This window comes from Artemia sp. Qi Xiang Cuo, chromosome 21 (assembly GCF_049724085.1).
Source record: "Artemia sp. Qi Xiang Cuo chromosome 21, ASM4972408v1, whole genome shotgun sequence".
NCBI classification, from domain to species: domain Eukaryota; kingdom Metazoa; phylum Arthropoda; class Branchiopoda; order Anostraca; family Artemiidae; genus Artemia; species Artemia sp. Qi Xiang Cuo.
Genome location: NC_142814.1, coordinates 22757292 through 22774515, shown reverse-complemented (window position 1 = coordinate 22774515; position 17224 = coordinate 22757292). Strand labels below are relative to the sequence as shown.

The 17224-nt window shown below is 34.8% G+C and overlaps 1 protein-coding gene across 4 annotated transcripts in view; it reads right to left on the bottom strand.

Annotated features, from left to right (window-relative positions):
• The window catches only part of LOC148939349 (proton-coupled zinc antiporter SLC30A2-like), a 99321-nt gene that overhangs the window by 20269 nt on the left and 61828 nt on the right, over positions 1-17224 (bottom strand). For all 4 annotated transcript variants that reach the window (XM_089107169.1, XM_089107170.1, XM_089107172.1 and 1 more), the window contains exons 5-6: positions 5150-5296; positions 2990-3143 (exon numbers count right to left, since the gene is read on the bottom strand). In XM_089107169.1, the coding sequence (XP_088963295.1) occupies positions 2990-3143; positions 5150-5296 (301 nt within the window). The remainder of the gene's footprint in view (positions 1-2989; positions 3144-5149; positions 5297-17224) is intronic.

Here is a 17224-nt window from a genome sequence, read left to right as displayed (position 1 = left end):
TAGCCATCTCCCCGCGCCTTCTTTTTCCAAACCCATCTGATGAAGATTTTGAGACAGGCATTTTGTTAAAAATAGTTTAAAGGTCAGATAAGAAAAACTCCGGTGTCAGTACAACCCCCCAGGGCCCTGGGAAAGGCGTTCTAAGTTATGCCCTATAGGCATGTGTGGTTCTTATGAAATAGATGCTCGTATAAACTTCATAGAGGGCTCATTTGATTGGACATTGAAAGTTCTAGTTCACATTTTAAGAGTCAAGAGATTTAAAGGCAACTAGTCCCCCCCCCACACACTCTTTTTCCCAAAATCCATCCGCTACAATATTTGAGAGAGTCAGTTCTTTGAAAAATGTTCAAAAATTAGATAACAAAAACTCCGGTGTCAACACAACCCCCCAGGGCCCGGGGGTAGGAATTGTAAGTGTTGTCCTGGGGGCATATATGGTTCTTATGAAAGGGATTCTCGCATAAACTTCAGAGAGGGCTCATTTGATTGGGAATTGAAATTTCTAGTTCGCTTTTGAAGAGTCAAAAGATATCCGAGGGCAACTAGCCCCCCCACACCCTTTTTTCCCCAAACCCATACGATACAAATTTTGAGATAGCCATTTTATAAAATAGTTAAAAGGTTAGATAACAAAAACTCCGGTGTCGACGCAACCCCCCAGGGCCCGGGGAAGGGGAGCAGGCGTTGTAAGCTGTCCTGGGGCCATATTTGGTTCTTATGGAAGGGGATGCTCGCAAACACTTCAGAGAGGACTTACTTGAATGGAACTTAAAAGCTCTATGTTCATTTTCTCAGAGTAAAAAAGATCGGATGGCACTTAGCCCCTCGCGCCTTCCAGGCCTTTGGGTTATTTAAAAATTTGAGGTGAACATTTTGTTAAAAATTGTTCAAATATCAGATATTAAAACTCCGGGGCCGATACAACACCCCACGGCCCAGGGACAGGTGTTGTAAGTTATACTCTGGGTGTATATATGGTTCTTATAGAAGGGATACTCGCATAAGCTTCAGAGAGGGCTCATTTGATTGAAAACAGAAAGTTATAGGTCACTTTTAAAGAATCAAAAGAGAGCGAAGGGCAATTAGCCCCCCCCCCCCACGCCCTTTTTTCCCAAACCCATCAGGTAAAAATTTTGAGATAGCCATTTTATTAAAAATAGTTCCAAAATCAGATAATAAAACTCCGAGGTTGAAACAAACCCATTTTTTCACTTTGATATTGTTACTTTGATACCTGTTTTGATACTTTGATGAACATTTGATTTTTTTTAAGTTCGATTTTGAAATAAGAAATTTTTAAAAACTTGAAACTTTTTGCAATCCAAACCGAACAAAAATTAATTAAAAAAACTTTCGAAAAATCAGTTTTTCAAAGAAAAGTAAAGGTCATTTTAAACTTACGCTCAGTAGATACAAATACATTTTAAAATTCAAACTCAAAACGACCAGAAATTACTGTTAAAGAATAAATGAAACCCAAAACGAGAACAGAAATTAAATAAACAATCATAGCAAAAAACATACAACAAGTAATAATATATCTGAATAAATAGATCTTAAAGCGAGTAATACTTAGATTGAATATGAAAATCAAGCTTAAAACGAAAAACAATATTTTGCTATTGAAGTATAAGTGAAATTTAAAACGAAGAGAAATTAAATAAACAATCAATGCAAACAAACATACAATAGATATTAATGTAAATGAATAAATAAATCTTAAAACGAGTGAAACTTAAATTGAATATGCAAATCAAGCTTGAAACGAACAAAAATCACTACAAACAAGAGTTTGGGTATCGCCTCCTTCTCTCACTGTAAAAGTCTAAAACCTACAGAAGTCATTGGCGCTTTACTGACAACTATATGCGTCTTGAACAGTCGTGGAAATTATAAACAACATCAAATTGAATATTTGATGTACAGTGATATTAGTTGCTGAAAGATTGATCAGTTCAAGAATTTATTTTACTGCAATTTTATTTTTATTTTCAATACTGTAAGAACTGGAAAAGAAAATATTTGTAATATAATTCGTTTTCAATGAAGCGCTAATGACACATTAGGCTTTTGGTTTTTATTTACAGTTAAGGAAGGGGGCAGTATCCAAACTCTTGTTTGTAGTGGCACTGTATTCGCCTTGAAAAATTTTAGAAAGAACTAATAAATTAAACTGAATATTTGATGTATGAGCATAATAATATTAATTGCTGACATCTCATCAGTTAAAAACATTAATATAATTTTATTTTTTATTTTAAATATGAAGTTTAAAAGAAAATATTTTCCATAAAATTGGTCTTCAATAAAGCGCCAATGACGCAGTAGGTTTTAAACTTTTACAATGAAAGAAGGTGGCGATACCCAAACTCTTGTTTGTAGTGATTTTTGTTCCTTTCAAGCTTGATTTGCATATTCAATTTAAGTTTCACTCGTTTTAAGATTTATTTATTCATTTACAATAATATCTATTGTATGTTTGTTTGCATTGATTGTTTATTTAATTTCTGTTCGTTTTAAGTTTCACTTACACTTCAATAGCAACATATTTTTTTTCGTTTTAAGTTTGATTTTCGGGTTTCATTTATTTTTTAATATTAATTTCTGGTCGTTTTGAGTTTGAATTTTAAAAGGTATTTTTATCTGCAGAGTTAAAGTTTAAAATTGCCTTTACTTTTCTTAGACAAGAATATTTTTCGGAAAGACTTTTAAATTAATTTAATTATAATCAAAGATTGAAAGGATCAATACAAAACACTAGGTTACATAGGACTGATGTTACTGATATTAACCACAAATAGCAGCATCTAGTAGGATCCACAGTTAATTTAAAGCTGAAATACAGAAAGAGTATTTACCAGGTAGTTATGATGTTTTAGACTCCAGGATGATTATTTTCAATCTGGAATTTGTTTTTCCTTCTGTTAAAAAAAATACCATATAAAATAGTCTTTTTAAACAAAAATATATAAGAAAAAGGACTTACAAGATATTGACAGCAACCCCTACTCCCGAGGTAATAAGCATAATAATGGCATCAACTTCGAAGCTCTTGCTCATAACGCGTTCTATAGCTACATAAACCAAAACAGCGGTGATTACCCAAATCATGAAAACGGATGTCAAAGCACCAAGGACCTCTGGAAAAATATCAAATAGTTAAAAAAGTTAACATTTTCATCAAGTAATAATAGGTCAAGATTGTGTTCTGTATGTCATTTGCTGGAAAGTAGACATTCATGTTCTTACTTCAACAGTGATACCTTGTTCTTCTCCTTTTTAACTATTTTGAATTTTGCTAATCCATCAGAGGTATCTTAGAAATATAACAAAAAGAGATTGTCAAATAATTGATAGTGTAACACCTATTGTTAGACATAAGGTATACATAGCGGTTTCTTTAAGTGTATTAACAACGGAAATGTACAAACGATAAGCGGGGATTTTCAAAGGAAAGATGGCATTTTCTCGGGCATATATTTTAAATCTGTAAAACATGGATACTCAAAGCAGAATTTTCATTAACTCAAGTCGTCCACTAGGGTATTAAGTGAGGTTTTATGAGCTTAGATCACTATAGTAAGTATTCTGACAAAACGAGCATTGGGAATATTCAGGTTTATTGTGCAAAAAGACGATCAAAATAAGTATTCATCTACTTCCAAAAGCTGCCATAAAAAACAACCGCAATAATAAATTCGGCCGCTTTTAGCATTAAAAATGGTATGTGTGTCAGGCCCTTTATCTAAAACTCATTTAAACAAAACAAGGCATAGAATTGTACATGTCTACAGAAGAAAAACCTATAAACCTTCTACAAAATCAAAAATGTAACATCAATTTATAGGAAAATGTTGAATTATATTCCTTTTTTCACGATATGATGACAACTTGAGAATGTTTTAAAGTTATTCACCCTTTCTTTAAAAAAATTTGGCCAGAAGCACTAAGGGCAGCATCTATTATTTTAAAAATAGGGAGTCAATGTTAGGTAGGCCATATTGTCTTACGTCTAAATCATTCCGCTGAAAAATTTTGTCAAAGAAATTTTTCTTTGGATTTAATTGGAGTCACAAAATTTATCCTTACACACTCTTTCTTTTTCTTCATGTGCCTTTTGCCTCTTTCTATCTCCCTTACTTTCTTTTAAACAAGTTATTAATTTTCTATCACACGTTATTACCGTTTTTACCAAGTAATTGCACGTTATTTAGGCTATATGACATCACTTTTCAGTTTCAAAAAAAAGCAAAGAAAAAGGCGATATGACGATAATCCAAATCAAGCAGGATCACTTATCTTTTATTCTGGAAATCTGAATCGTTGAAGAGAGATCTCTAAAACGGAAATAATAATTTCATATCATTAATGTTTTTATTTTCATTACTAAAGAATTCTTTGAAGTTGGAAGAAAAAAAAAACGAAAGACTGGTACTGGAATTTTGCCATAAGTTAGAATCTTTGGCTTCCGCCATCAAATACTTAAAACCTTAGCCTATAATACTACCATTAAATGTTTTTGTTCCACCAGTTTTCCTTAATTGGGGAGAGGGGACAGGGGAGGACATATGCTCCTCTGGACTCTGAGAAATATGTTTTTGTGTTATTTTACTGGAAAATACACAAAAACGACAATTATAGATTTTGAAAAATAAATTCTCCAATCCCCCCCCCCTTAGCTTCCATGAACTGATGCCACTGACTTTCCCCAAACAAGTTTCAGATTCAATCTTTGTCTTTTTGGTGATTGTAAATGTGGAACATTTAAAGGGTGTAAAATCCTAATGTCCAAGTCACTCTATATCACACCCTAAAGGAAAATGTGCACATCCTAAAGATTAAAAAAACTCGGAAGGCTACTAGAAAAAAATTATGTTCAGCAATTCCTTTCTTTTGTTTAACAAATGCCATACGTGAAACTTCATACAGTAAAACGTGATCAAACGAAATCACACATACCATCGAAAAATATTAAGAGATAAAACAGATCGATGAGAAACATGTATAAAGAAGATGTAATAGAGAAAAATAGAACATAAGGGGAAAGGAGTTTTTAGAGCAAAAGAGAAATGAAGAAAAAAGACAAAAAAGTAAAGCGATATAAACAGAAAAAGAAACATGAGGAATAGATGAAATACAGACTTACCAGCCCTATAGTACCCAAAACTCATCCTCTGTGTGGCTGGTCTTGTGGCTATGTACAAAGAGAATAAAGATATCATGAAACTAGCGAAGTCACTTAAAAGGTGAGCAGCATCGGTAGCAATTGCTAAACTGTTGGCCAAATATCCACCTAAAAATATTCTCAACTGATAACTTAATTGAATAGAATGCAAGTTTAGGTTGATTCAACCGAGTACTGAGAGTTGTTCGTCAAAAAATGATTTTTTTTTGTGTTCTGTGCCCATGGATAAGTTGTAAAAATTGACAAATTCATTTTTTCCCTTTAAGATGCAAAGTAGCTTTACCACTTTTCCGCACTTAATTAATTTTCGACAAATTGAAGCACATCACAGAGATCAGGCAGGGTAGACTTGTTGAAAAAAATAAGTTTAGTGACTTTCATATAAAGAAAAATGACAATAAACTGACCAACTGCAACGGCTCTTATTGTGAGAAAGAAGTAATCAAACTGGTATACATAGGTAATCTACTTTCTTATTAAATTCCTACTCACCCTTCATGGTCTATTCTCGATCATTAAATAAGTCTCGACTATTTTCAGATTTTTTTTTTCAGCTACTATACTTCGTTTACTTGTATAAAAAATAATCAAAACTCGAATACAACAGATACAGTGGAAATTGAACTAATATTTCGTTTTTTTGACCAAAAAAATCGATCGGAGTTTGTTTTCGTTTTTCGACCAGAATTTCAACACCACTTTTCTTCTTTTTACGTTGTTATACAGGGTTCCAACACTGTTTTAGGCAATCCCCAAGTCAGAGGAACCCATAATATTAAGGCTCTGCTTCAATTTCTCAAATCCCCCTTCAAGTACCTTATCTGAAAGTTACTATGTTGCAGAGATAAAAGCTACATGTTCTTTTTTGCAACTTCTCAAATTGGCCGTTTTTATCTTTAATTCCTCTGTGTCTGACAATAGCTTTGTCTTTCTCAATAATTTCTTGAAGCACCTTCTACTTTTTCACCTCTGCTTCTTTCTCGGGGAAAGCTGGTAGCTCGCCCTTGTTCCAATGGTTGTTGAGTATTCACTGACTTCTCACTCGTTCTATTTCTTTTATCAGTTAGAATCTGAAGCGGCTTCAAAAATCACACTCAGTGGCAGCACTTTCGTAAGAAAAACTAAGACTTGGTTCAACTAGAATGGCCAGTGTCAGAAATTTTGAATTTTTCGGCTCGCATTAGTAATGTTGATTTGGTTATTCCAATAATTCTCAATTCTTGTTGATAATTGAGGGAAAGTGAAGTGATAAATGGAGGAAAGTGACAATGGAGGAAAGTGATAATGGGTGAAAGTGATAAATGGAAGAAAGTGGTAATGGAGGGAAATGAAGGGAAAGCTACTTTCTCTAAGTCGAGCATTTTCAGCTTGTCAACTCGGTCTCAGAGCATCTACTCTCAGCCAGAAATAAATTACAAAGGAATTTGTGTTTTTAAGTAATAACAGACGAAAACAATGGTTTGGAAACTCTGGCTTATAAAAATTGAAAACTTTCAGAAAAACAAAAGATTGGACATTGCCTCTGTTCGGCTTTTTCCCAATAGCTTTGACTAATAAGGAGAAAATAAGACTGCTAAAATGGCCATTCCTGGCATATTTGAACCTCGGGTGAAGAATTATCACAAACTTTTCTTTACCGTTTTGGAAGAAAAAAGAGTAGCTGTTGTAATTCTACTTCTATGAGTTTACTCTATTATTATTTTTGTTATACAAGTATAGCTGAGCTTCAAGCAATATCTTGCGATAATTACAGTTGTTTAAGCTGTGATTTATTGTTATTAAGGACTCTAAAGCTTCTTGAAGGAGTAGCTCGATCTAGCAGCGACGTCGCTATTGCCGTGCGACAACAGTGCAAGGTTTCGATTATTTGTATGTAAAAACAATCCCTTCGTATTCTTCCCTCGCAGTCACCATGTAACCTTCCCTCACTCACTTCCTCCCTTCTATCCCCGTTGCATCAACTTTTTTATCTGAATAAAACTTTTCTTACATAACACTTCCCATTTCAAAGCGCATTGCCTGCGAGGAGTTTCGAAATTAACGTCTTGATATTTTCTGTGCAAGGGGGATCATAAGACTATCTAAAAGCGATTCCTTAATGGTGCGTTTTAAAATACTAAAATAATAAAACCAAAGGGGAAATTTTTTGTAAACAATCCCATTAACATTGTCGCTAATCATAACTTAATAAATTTACTTAAAAAGGATATAATTTACAATCAACATAAAAACACATAAACAACCATAAGCGAACTTGTTGAGACTAAACACCGAAATCCGAGATCCCATAAAGAGATATCTGACCACTTCACAGAGCTTACAAATCGATTTAGCAGTACCAATAACCCAATGTAGTATCTTTAACTAAAACCTTAAACTGCTTGTAATGGTTTGTGAGTAATCGAGGTAACTAATAGGGTAGACAAAATGACAAACCTAGGCTGACAAGGAAATGTAATTTTTGGAGACAAAAATAACTCGGTCTTTTAAAATTTAATGGGTTCTCCTGCATGAAATTTTAAGGCAGAACAAAAACAAAATTTTCAGTTGCAAGGTTTTAACAAAAAAATTGGTTTATCTGTGCTGTAACTTACCTATAAATACTTTAAGGTTTTCCAAAATGAAACAGAAAACGGAGAAAAGACTCCAGAGGGAAGGAGTGTTAATTCCTTTTTCTGCTTAAAAGTTTATCATTACCGAGAAATAGGTATATACTGGCAATGCAGTAGCCAGTTCTTGTTTCAAGAGATCATCCAGAGCCTAATTCTTCCAGATTTTTAACGGTAATTCTTGATGAATATTCCACGTTTCAACGCCCGCATAATTTTAACTACAAATTTCCGAGAATTTGCGTGCAATCAAACAGTTGGAATGTGTTTTCCCAACCAATGTGTTTGCAATAAACTAATTTTCATACATTAAACCTTAAACCTTAAACTGCTTGTAATAGTTTGTCAGCAATCGGGGTAAATAATAGTGTAGACTGAATATAAAATTTAGGCTGATAAGGATACATTTTCTGGGGGACAAATGACTCCGCCTTTTAAAATTTGATTGTTTCCCCTTTGTGAAATTTTTAGCCCAAAGAACGGAAACTATTTAAGACACAAGGTTTTTTCTTAAAAATAGTATATCTTTGCTGTAACTTGCCTATAAATGCTTTAAGATAGGCTAAAAGGAAATAGGAATAGTGGCAAGGAATGTTAATTCCTTTTTCTGCTTAAAAGTTTATCTTTACCGGTAAATCAGTATAGACTAGCAGTGCAAAAGCCAATTCTTGTTTCAAGAACTCTTCTAGAGAGTAACGCTCGATGAATATTCCATTTTTCAGCACTGTGTTCCATTTTTCAGTGCAGTAGAAAATTTGAGTTGTATTTTCTTAGTTTGAGTTATTTAATTTTTTTCAGATAGTTGCATATTTAAATGTCTTAGGTTTTAGTTTAACTCTGTTTGTGATATTTCGAGTTAAGGTACAAATTTGTATGACGATGGCAATGGCTGTGATTTTTATATGCTTAGAACTGATCAAGTGTACCGTGAGTAAAATGCGATGTATTTAAAATACCAAAATAAAGTTTCTTCTTTCTAAAGATAATTCCGACTTCCTATAATTAAGTTAAATCTAGTTTCAAAAATGAAAAGTCCTTAATCAGCAAAGAAAAAAAACCGCAGTTAGCCTCAGACAAAGAACGGCGCTATCCAAGCTTTGGATTTCGCTAAGAGAGTGGGCAATAAAAAAGGTGCTACGCACAATGTTTCTAAGGAAATTTAAATGATAAGAACCGTGTGAACGTTTGAATCATCAGAAATATTTAAAACAATTTATTGGACGAAGGGTTCACATCCTTTGGCTACTTGAGCCAATTGTGAGCCAGTTATCACAGCGCAGGACAAAAAAACTACGTTTGATAGTGGGGTAAAAGTGTTTTTGGAAAAGATTCGTAAATCGGAATCAGGACCATTCAGATAGAATTTTTACGCCATTCAAGCTTGGCGATTCTTTTATTGTTGTATCTCAGTCACCGTTATTGGCATTTGAAGTGACCCATTGCTGTTCATCCAAAAATGTAAGTTTCAATAAATCTATTGCTTTTTTACCTGTGTTTATTTCATTTTATATGTCTGTAGCCAGCCTAATAACAGGTAATTAGTTCGCAAATCTCCAAGGACGTTCCCAGGGAATCTGATCTCCAGATAGCTCAAGGAAAAGAGGTCACATTTATATTTCTACACGTTTTATTTTCTCTCATTAATTGAGGGTGGCGCAAGCCTTGTTGGCACAATCTTCAGCGGTATAAGCGGCGCCATCGGAGAACTTATAAGGTGTAAGATCGCAGCTTTAAACTAGGATATTAGATTTGACGCGGTCAATATTTATGACCACAATTAAGCCCAGTCCTTTCTTTTATAGCTAATAACCCCTTTTATAGCCACAAATAATTTTCATCGCTACAAATGGCGCGGTCGGTAGGATCCTACCGACCGTGCCATTTGTAGCGATGAAAATTATTTGTGGCTATGAAAGGGGTTATTAGCTATAAAAGGAAGGACTGGGCTTAATTGTGGTCATAAATATTGACCGCGTCAAATCTAATATCGTACCCTGAAGCTGCTAAATAAAGTTTCTTCTTTCTAAAGATAATTCCTACTTCCTATAATTAAGTTAAATCTAGTTTCAAAAATGAAAAGTCCTTAATCAGCAAAGAAAAAAACCGCAGTTAGCCTCAGACAAAGAACGGCTCTATCCAAGCTTTGGATTTCGCTAAGAGAGTGGGCAATAAAAAAGGTGCTACGCACAATGTTTCTAAGGAAGTTTAAATGATAAGAACCGTGTGAACGTTTGAATCATCAGAAATATTTAAAACAATTTATTGGACGAAGGGTTCGCATCCTTTGGCCACTTGAGCCAATCGTGAGCCAGTTCTTACAGTGCTGGACGAAAAAACTAACTTTGATAATGGGGCAAACGTGCTTTTGGGAGTTATTCGTAAGCCGGAATCAAGACCAGTCAGATAGAATTTTTTCGCTATTCAAGCTTGGCGATTCTTTTATTGTTGCATCTCAGTCACCGTTATTGTCATTTGAAGTGACCCATTGCTGTTCACCCAAATATGTAAGTTTCAATAAATCTATTGCTTTTTTACCTGTGTTTATTTCATTTTATATGTCTGTATCAAGCCTAATAACAGGTAATTGGTTTGCAAATCTCCAAGGACGTTGCCAGAGAATCTGATCTCCAGATATCTCAAGGAAAAAGGTCACATTCATATTTCTACACGTTTTATTTTTTCTCATTAATTGAGGGTGGCGCAAGCCTTTAGGCACGATCTTTAGCGCTATAAGAGGCGCTATCGGAGAACTTATAAGGTGTAAGTTCACAGCTTCAGGGTACGATATTAGATTTGACGTGGTCAATATTTACGACCACAATTAAGCCCAGTCCTTCCTTTTATAGCTAATAACCCCTTTTATAGCCACAAATAATTTTCAGCGCTACAAATGGCGCAGCCGGAAATTGGAGGGAAACTTGCGAACTAATTACGCTATAAACTTTGTAATTTGAATTTAATTATTGGAGAGATACAGACACATAAGTAAAGCGTTTAGGCCTATAACCGCTAAACTACGACAGGAAACTCTTTAAAATATCTCATAAGAGATAATAGCCTCCCCCAAAGTACGTCAAATGAAAAAATAAATTTACTTTGAGTTGATTAAAACGCAAAAAAAAATAGTGGACGACCATAACTAGTTATTAATAGTGCAGAAGTTGCTCACAAAAAATATAGAAATAGCAATATCTATACCGGAGTACAATGGTCAATCAGATATTGACGAATTTAATATCCAATTGGCCCAGTTTGTACAACTAACAAAAACAGAGCTAGAAGCGTTAGTCAATATGCTCCTACTACGATTAAAAGGCCAGGCCTCAACCTTTCTAAAACAGATTGAACATACCAAGGCAATAACGCCAACTTGCCAATAAATACGGTGGACAAATTGTTAAAAGCATTTAAAGATAGATTTATAGAAACCAGTTCCATAAATAAATTAAAACACGGAACGGTGTGCTTCGACTATTCACAAAATATAAGAGAATATCTTGATAATATACGCATTTCGGTAGAGGCAAAATACGGAACAGGTTCTGGGCAACTGTATGAAAAAGTCATACTAAATACCTTTTTGCAAGGGCTACCCCCAAAACTATATAGAGTGGTAATATCCAAAAATATTCAGACGCTGGATCTCGCAGTTCAGGAGGTAGAGCGATTGATCGAAGTCGACACGATGGTCGCAAATCATAGTAAAGCAAAAATAAATAGCCTAGGCGATTCAAATACGAACATAAAACTTCAGGGGCGATCAGGCATCCCCAAATTTCTTTTCAAGGGATAACTCCCAAGTGCCACAAAGAAATAAAACGCCAGAACCCACTAGGAAGAAAACAGTACGTTTTCAGCCTGTCAAGAAATCTAATTATGAAAATAACCATACAATAATAAGATGATTTAATTGCAATCAACCTGGGCACATCGCGAGGGAGTGCCGTTATGTCCCCAACCGCATACTAAGAATTGCTGTCGTTAATACGCAAAACTATAGCAACCGTTTGTTCGGAACAAAAGATTTTAACACCAGTGGTGCACTAGGCTATAACCAGGGTAGATTGCGCCAATCAGTACCTTACAACACGTACCAAACAAAATTTTATACCCCTCCCCCCAATAGACAAATTAATTACCGATTTGAAAACCCAAATACTCACCAAAGCCAATATAATGCGAGAATGCTATATATAAATCACGAAAATTTGCCAATGGGAAATGAAAATTTTGCAAGCCAATGGCATTGGCAGTCAGCGCCAGCAAGCGGGACTGACACAGGGCATCCACGTAACTATAATAATAGATGGCGAAGACAGACAGATGTAAATCAATTAGATATGCCTACGGAAACTCATACGTCTCAATATCTATTACTGGCACCGACACATGATATAAATCCTCAGGGAAACGTTTCAGGCCCCTCAGAAATCTAAATTGGACCCAGAGGGTGCGCGGGATATTTAATAGGTCCAAAACAATGGTAGTGCCGTCTTGTAGTGATAGTATTAACAAGTTACCTATATTTAAGGATTTTTGTGTAGAAAACGTTTACTTTAAGGCTTTAGTTGACAGCGGAGCTACAGTTAATATTATGAGCTCATGCGTATTTAATATGTTGCCTCTGCATATTAGGCAACAAAGAAATTTTAACAATCCCAATTTAACTAGTGTGACAGGGCATAAATTGGATGCAAGAGGTTCAATTTTCCTAAACGTAAAAAGGGATAATAGGATCTTCCCGACAAATTTTATAATATGCGATAACTTTCCGTACGAAGCAATTATAGGTAAAAATTTTTTAAGGTCCAATAGAGTACTATTAGACGTAGCAAACGAGAGGCTCGTCTACCCGGCTAAGGTAGGGGAAGAAATTTCTACCTTAGGAAATCGTAACAGAGGTTACGAAGACAACGTAACAATAAACAAAATTTTTGACGGTATAAAGTCGCAATCTTTTGAACCTTATGTCTCGCAAGGAGGAAAAGGAATAATTGGAAATTTGTCCAATTATTCTGAAAGACATTGCAGAGATGAAGTAAATTTAAATAATAAAAGTATTGAATCCGCAAAAATAAAAATAGGAGATATGCGACAGTACAGGTCAAACGAAATCAAGAAAATAGTGGAATTATGGAAAAACATAGTAAAACCCAACGTGACGCCACAAGATGCCGCAATGGCGCAGCATAGCGCCAGTATGAATCTAATAAACAATGAAAATAAAGAGAAATATTACGGATTCGCCATAAGTAAAACAAAAGTCCCTCCCAAAACGATGCAAAAAATTCAAATATCACAGATGATTGAGCTAGTGGTTAGCAAATCCGAAATATGGTTTGCGACCCCATCTGAAATTGCTGAAAATCTGCTATGCGAGGAACAGATTATATCTTATGACAAAGGAGAAGGTTTTATTTGGGTAACTAATAACCATGAAAATGATACAATTAAAATAAAAAAGGGGACGTGTCTAGTTCAAATCCAGGTTTTATCAGAGAATGATTTAAATAGATGGGAAAATTCCAAAAGAAACCTAGTTAACGGCATTAAAACCTCAAATAACAGGTAACCTCTAACTAAATCGCAATTTTTACACAAATTTAATATGGATCATATTACGGACTCGGAAATTAAGAACAAATTAAGCTATTTATTGTGTAATTTCATAGTTTCTTTTTCCGCATCTTATGATGATATATTACTTTTACCGTTTTATTAACAAACAATTTTTTCGACTGGTAATCCCGTAGCAAAACAGCTATAATGTTTGACATATTAGCAAAAAGAATGGATAAAAATTAAAATCACAAATTTAGAAAAAAATGAAATTATACGCCCCAGTATAAGTCCGTATAGTGCACCAGTGATCTTAGTACCAAAGAAGAATGGCGACCTTAGACTTGTAGTAGATTATAGAGCCCTCAACAAAGAAGTAGTTAGCGATAAATTTCCTTTACCAAGAATAGACGAAATTCTTGACTCAATTTCAAGCAAAAACAAAATTTTTACTTCTTTTGACCTTACCCAAGGCTACCACCAAGTGAAAATAGCTGAAAAAGATGTCCATAAAACTGCATTTCCAGCATCTGAATGTGGTTCATATTAATACTTAAGGGTACCATTCGGACTGAAAACAAGTTCAAGCGCGCTATGTAGACCCCTATTACACCTGTTAAGAGGATTAAAGAATATAATTCATTTTGTTGATGATGTCATATGCGTGGGAGAAAACACTGAACAACACTTAACAACATTAGCTAAGGTCTTCGAGAAGTTCAGACGGGGCAATTTAAAATGCCGGCCTGAAAAAGTAAATTTATTTCAACCTAGAATTAAATTTTTAGGAGTAGTAGTAACACGAGGAGAGATATCCCCAGACCCTGATAAAATAAAATGTGTTAAAAACCTCACACCACCTAGAACTATGAAAGAATTAAGGGAAATTTTAGGTCTTACTGGCTACTTTAGAAAATTCGTACGCAATTACGCCCAAATTGCGCAACCCCTCACGGAATTAACTAAAGGGAACTCCCAAAATGTTACCTGGTCCCAGGAAGCTCAAACTTCCCTAGACCGTCTCAAAAAGCCGCTCACTTCTGAACCAATATTATCACTACCTGATTTCGAAAACGGAGAATTTGTGGTCACATCCGATGCTGGTTCAAATGTCATTGGGGCTATTCTTTCGCAAATAATTCCCATAGGCAACCCTGATCCTTTACAAGGAACTTCTAATAAAAAAAAATAGAAAAAGTTATATACTATTCGAGTAGATTGTTATTAAAGGGCGAAGGTAGTTATTCCACTAAAAACTTGGAATTATTATCTATAATCCACCACTTGGACAAATTTAGACATTATTTAATTGGTACAAAATTTATGCTACGATCAGACCATAAAAGCTTGCAGTACCTGCGCACATTTAAAAACCCCACAGACATTCTAGCCAGATTTAATATCAAAATCCAAGATATATATTAGGAGGTTTAACATTTAAAGGGTAAACAAAGTACAGATTTCGATTGTTTAAGCAGATAGACGGAAACTAATTTGTCAGAAACTAAAATATATGACGTTAAACACCGTCAATGATAAGAGCAAACATAAATTTAAGAAAAACAAAGTCAAAGACACAGTAAAGGAAAATAAGGTTAACTTATCCCTTGTCGTTAGAAAATATAAAAAGAAAGCAAAAAAGGACGAAATGTGTTGCGCGCTTATTAATTATTTTTTGAATGACAACGCGTTACAGGATAAATTCAAAAAACTTAGAAAAGAGATAGATAATTTCTACTACGACCAGGGGGATTAAATACTATGTAGAATTGTGACTGATGAGACAAAAAGAAACCAAACTTAAATAGTAACTGTATTACCACAAAAATTAATAGCACCTGCATTTGAATGTTTTCATTCAGATATAGGTGGACATTTAGGAGTAATGAAAACTTTCCATAAATTAAAACAGTATTTTTACGTGCCGTCGGCAATGACAAAACTTAAAGAATTTGTAAGTACATGCGAAGCGTCTAACTTAAGAAAAATCCCCCCAGCTTATCCTAATCCTTCAATGGGAAGGGTCCCGGTAGCAAAGTATCCCTTCGACATCATCTCATTTGACTTATACAGGACGAGTGGAGGCTTACCTGTTTCCACCAGAGGCCATACTTGTATTCTTTCGGTTATAGACCATTTTTCCGGATTTACTTTTGCAAAAGCATTAAAAAATCAAAGCGCTTACGCCACAAGTAAGGCGTTAGCAAAATTATTTTTCAAATTTGGCATTCCATATAAAGTTTTGAGTGATAACGGAAGCAATTTTGTTTCAAAAGTAACAAAAGACTTAATGAGTTTTCTTAATATAGAGAAAATGGTAACAGCTCCGTACCACCCACAAGCTAATGGTAAAATAGAAAATAGGCATAAAATATTCTCGAACGTATTAAGTATTTATACAAAAGACAATAGGAACGACTGGGATCAATTCTTACCTTACTTAACTAACGTAATCAACACTGCTTATTCAGAAACAACCAAAGACAATCCATTTTATTTACTTTTTAGTCATGATTTTACAATCCCGTATGATGAAATTGTTTAATCCCGGCAATACTACAATAGCTCAGAAGACTACAAACGGGAATTCATAAATAAGATGAGGAAAACTTATAAAATAGTTAGGCAAGAGTTGGAAAAATGTAAAATAAACCAAGAGCTAAGAAACCAACCCAAAGTCAAGGGGAGTATAGATTTCAAAATAGGAGACTGCGTCTACCTAAAGAACGAAGCAAAAACGGAAGGCAAAAAACTTTCCAAAAAATATTCTGGACCGTACAGAATAGTAAAAAAGTACGATAACGAATATACTTTTAAAATGGAAAACCCCGATAGTGGAAGAACTTACAAGGCGCATGTTAGCCGAATAGAAAGAGCCAAATTTCCAGAGAGATGGGTATTACATCCCTCCTCTACAGAGTCATCAGATTCCAAAAATGACCCCCCTAGATCAAGATTGGCAGAGTTATAAACCTTTAATTTTAAACAAGATTATTTTGAAGATGACAGTGACGGAGAAAACTGTGAAGAATTTTTACCAATCAAAAATGTATTTATTCCCAAGAAAAAATCCTTAATACCAGGGTTTTTTCCTTAAATAAAAACACCAAAAGATCCAAAAAGTTATTCATCGGCGCGCGCGGGAGAACTAGATTAAACGATATCTCCAAAAACCCAATTTTTCCCCGATAGAATTTCGACCCCTTGTCCCCCCAAAAGATTTTCAGACAATATGGTTTCCCCTGCAACACCAATAGAAAGGCCCCTGTCATTGCAGGAAGAATTAAACTGAGCTGTAGAAACCCCCGGTATTACGGTAAAGAAAACTCCCGCCAAAGATTCAACTAAGACAAATCTGCGATAGGCTTTGGAGTTGATAAATGTCCTCTTAAAAACAAGTCGATGCATATTGCCCGAATATAATACTCTCGACGATTACCAATAAGGTCAAGACCATCACAGAACTACGTCCAGGGTAAGCCTAATCAGTTGATTTTATAGGAAAAAGCATCTCGGCAAAAATACCTCATCCCCTTGAGGACATGACATTCAAACAGTGGAGGAACCCCTCAAAAACTCTTGATTCCTCGCAAAGCTCTCAAGAATCTTTCAAATCTCCCGAGTTGAAAACTCAAAGCGAGGACATAGAGAATAAACCTTCTACTTCCAGAAGAGTAAAAATTTACGAAGGAAGGGCAGGGGATACTTGAGAAACGCAAGGTGCAACCTCTAAGACTTATAATAGAGAATCATTGGAAACCAGTTCCAAAGAGTCTGAAGGCAAATAAGACCATATAATAGTTAAAGGAATAGGGAATTCACGACCGACATAAGCAGCCGCACACGCAAAAAAAACAAAAACAAGAGG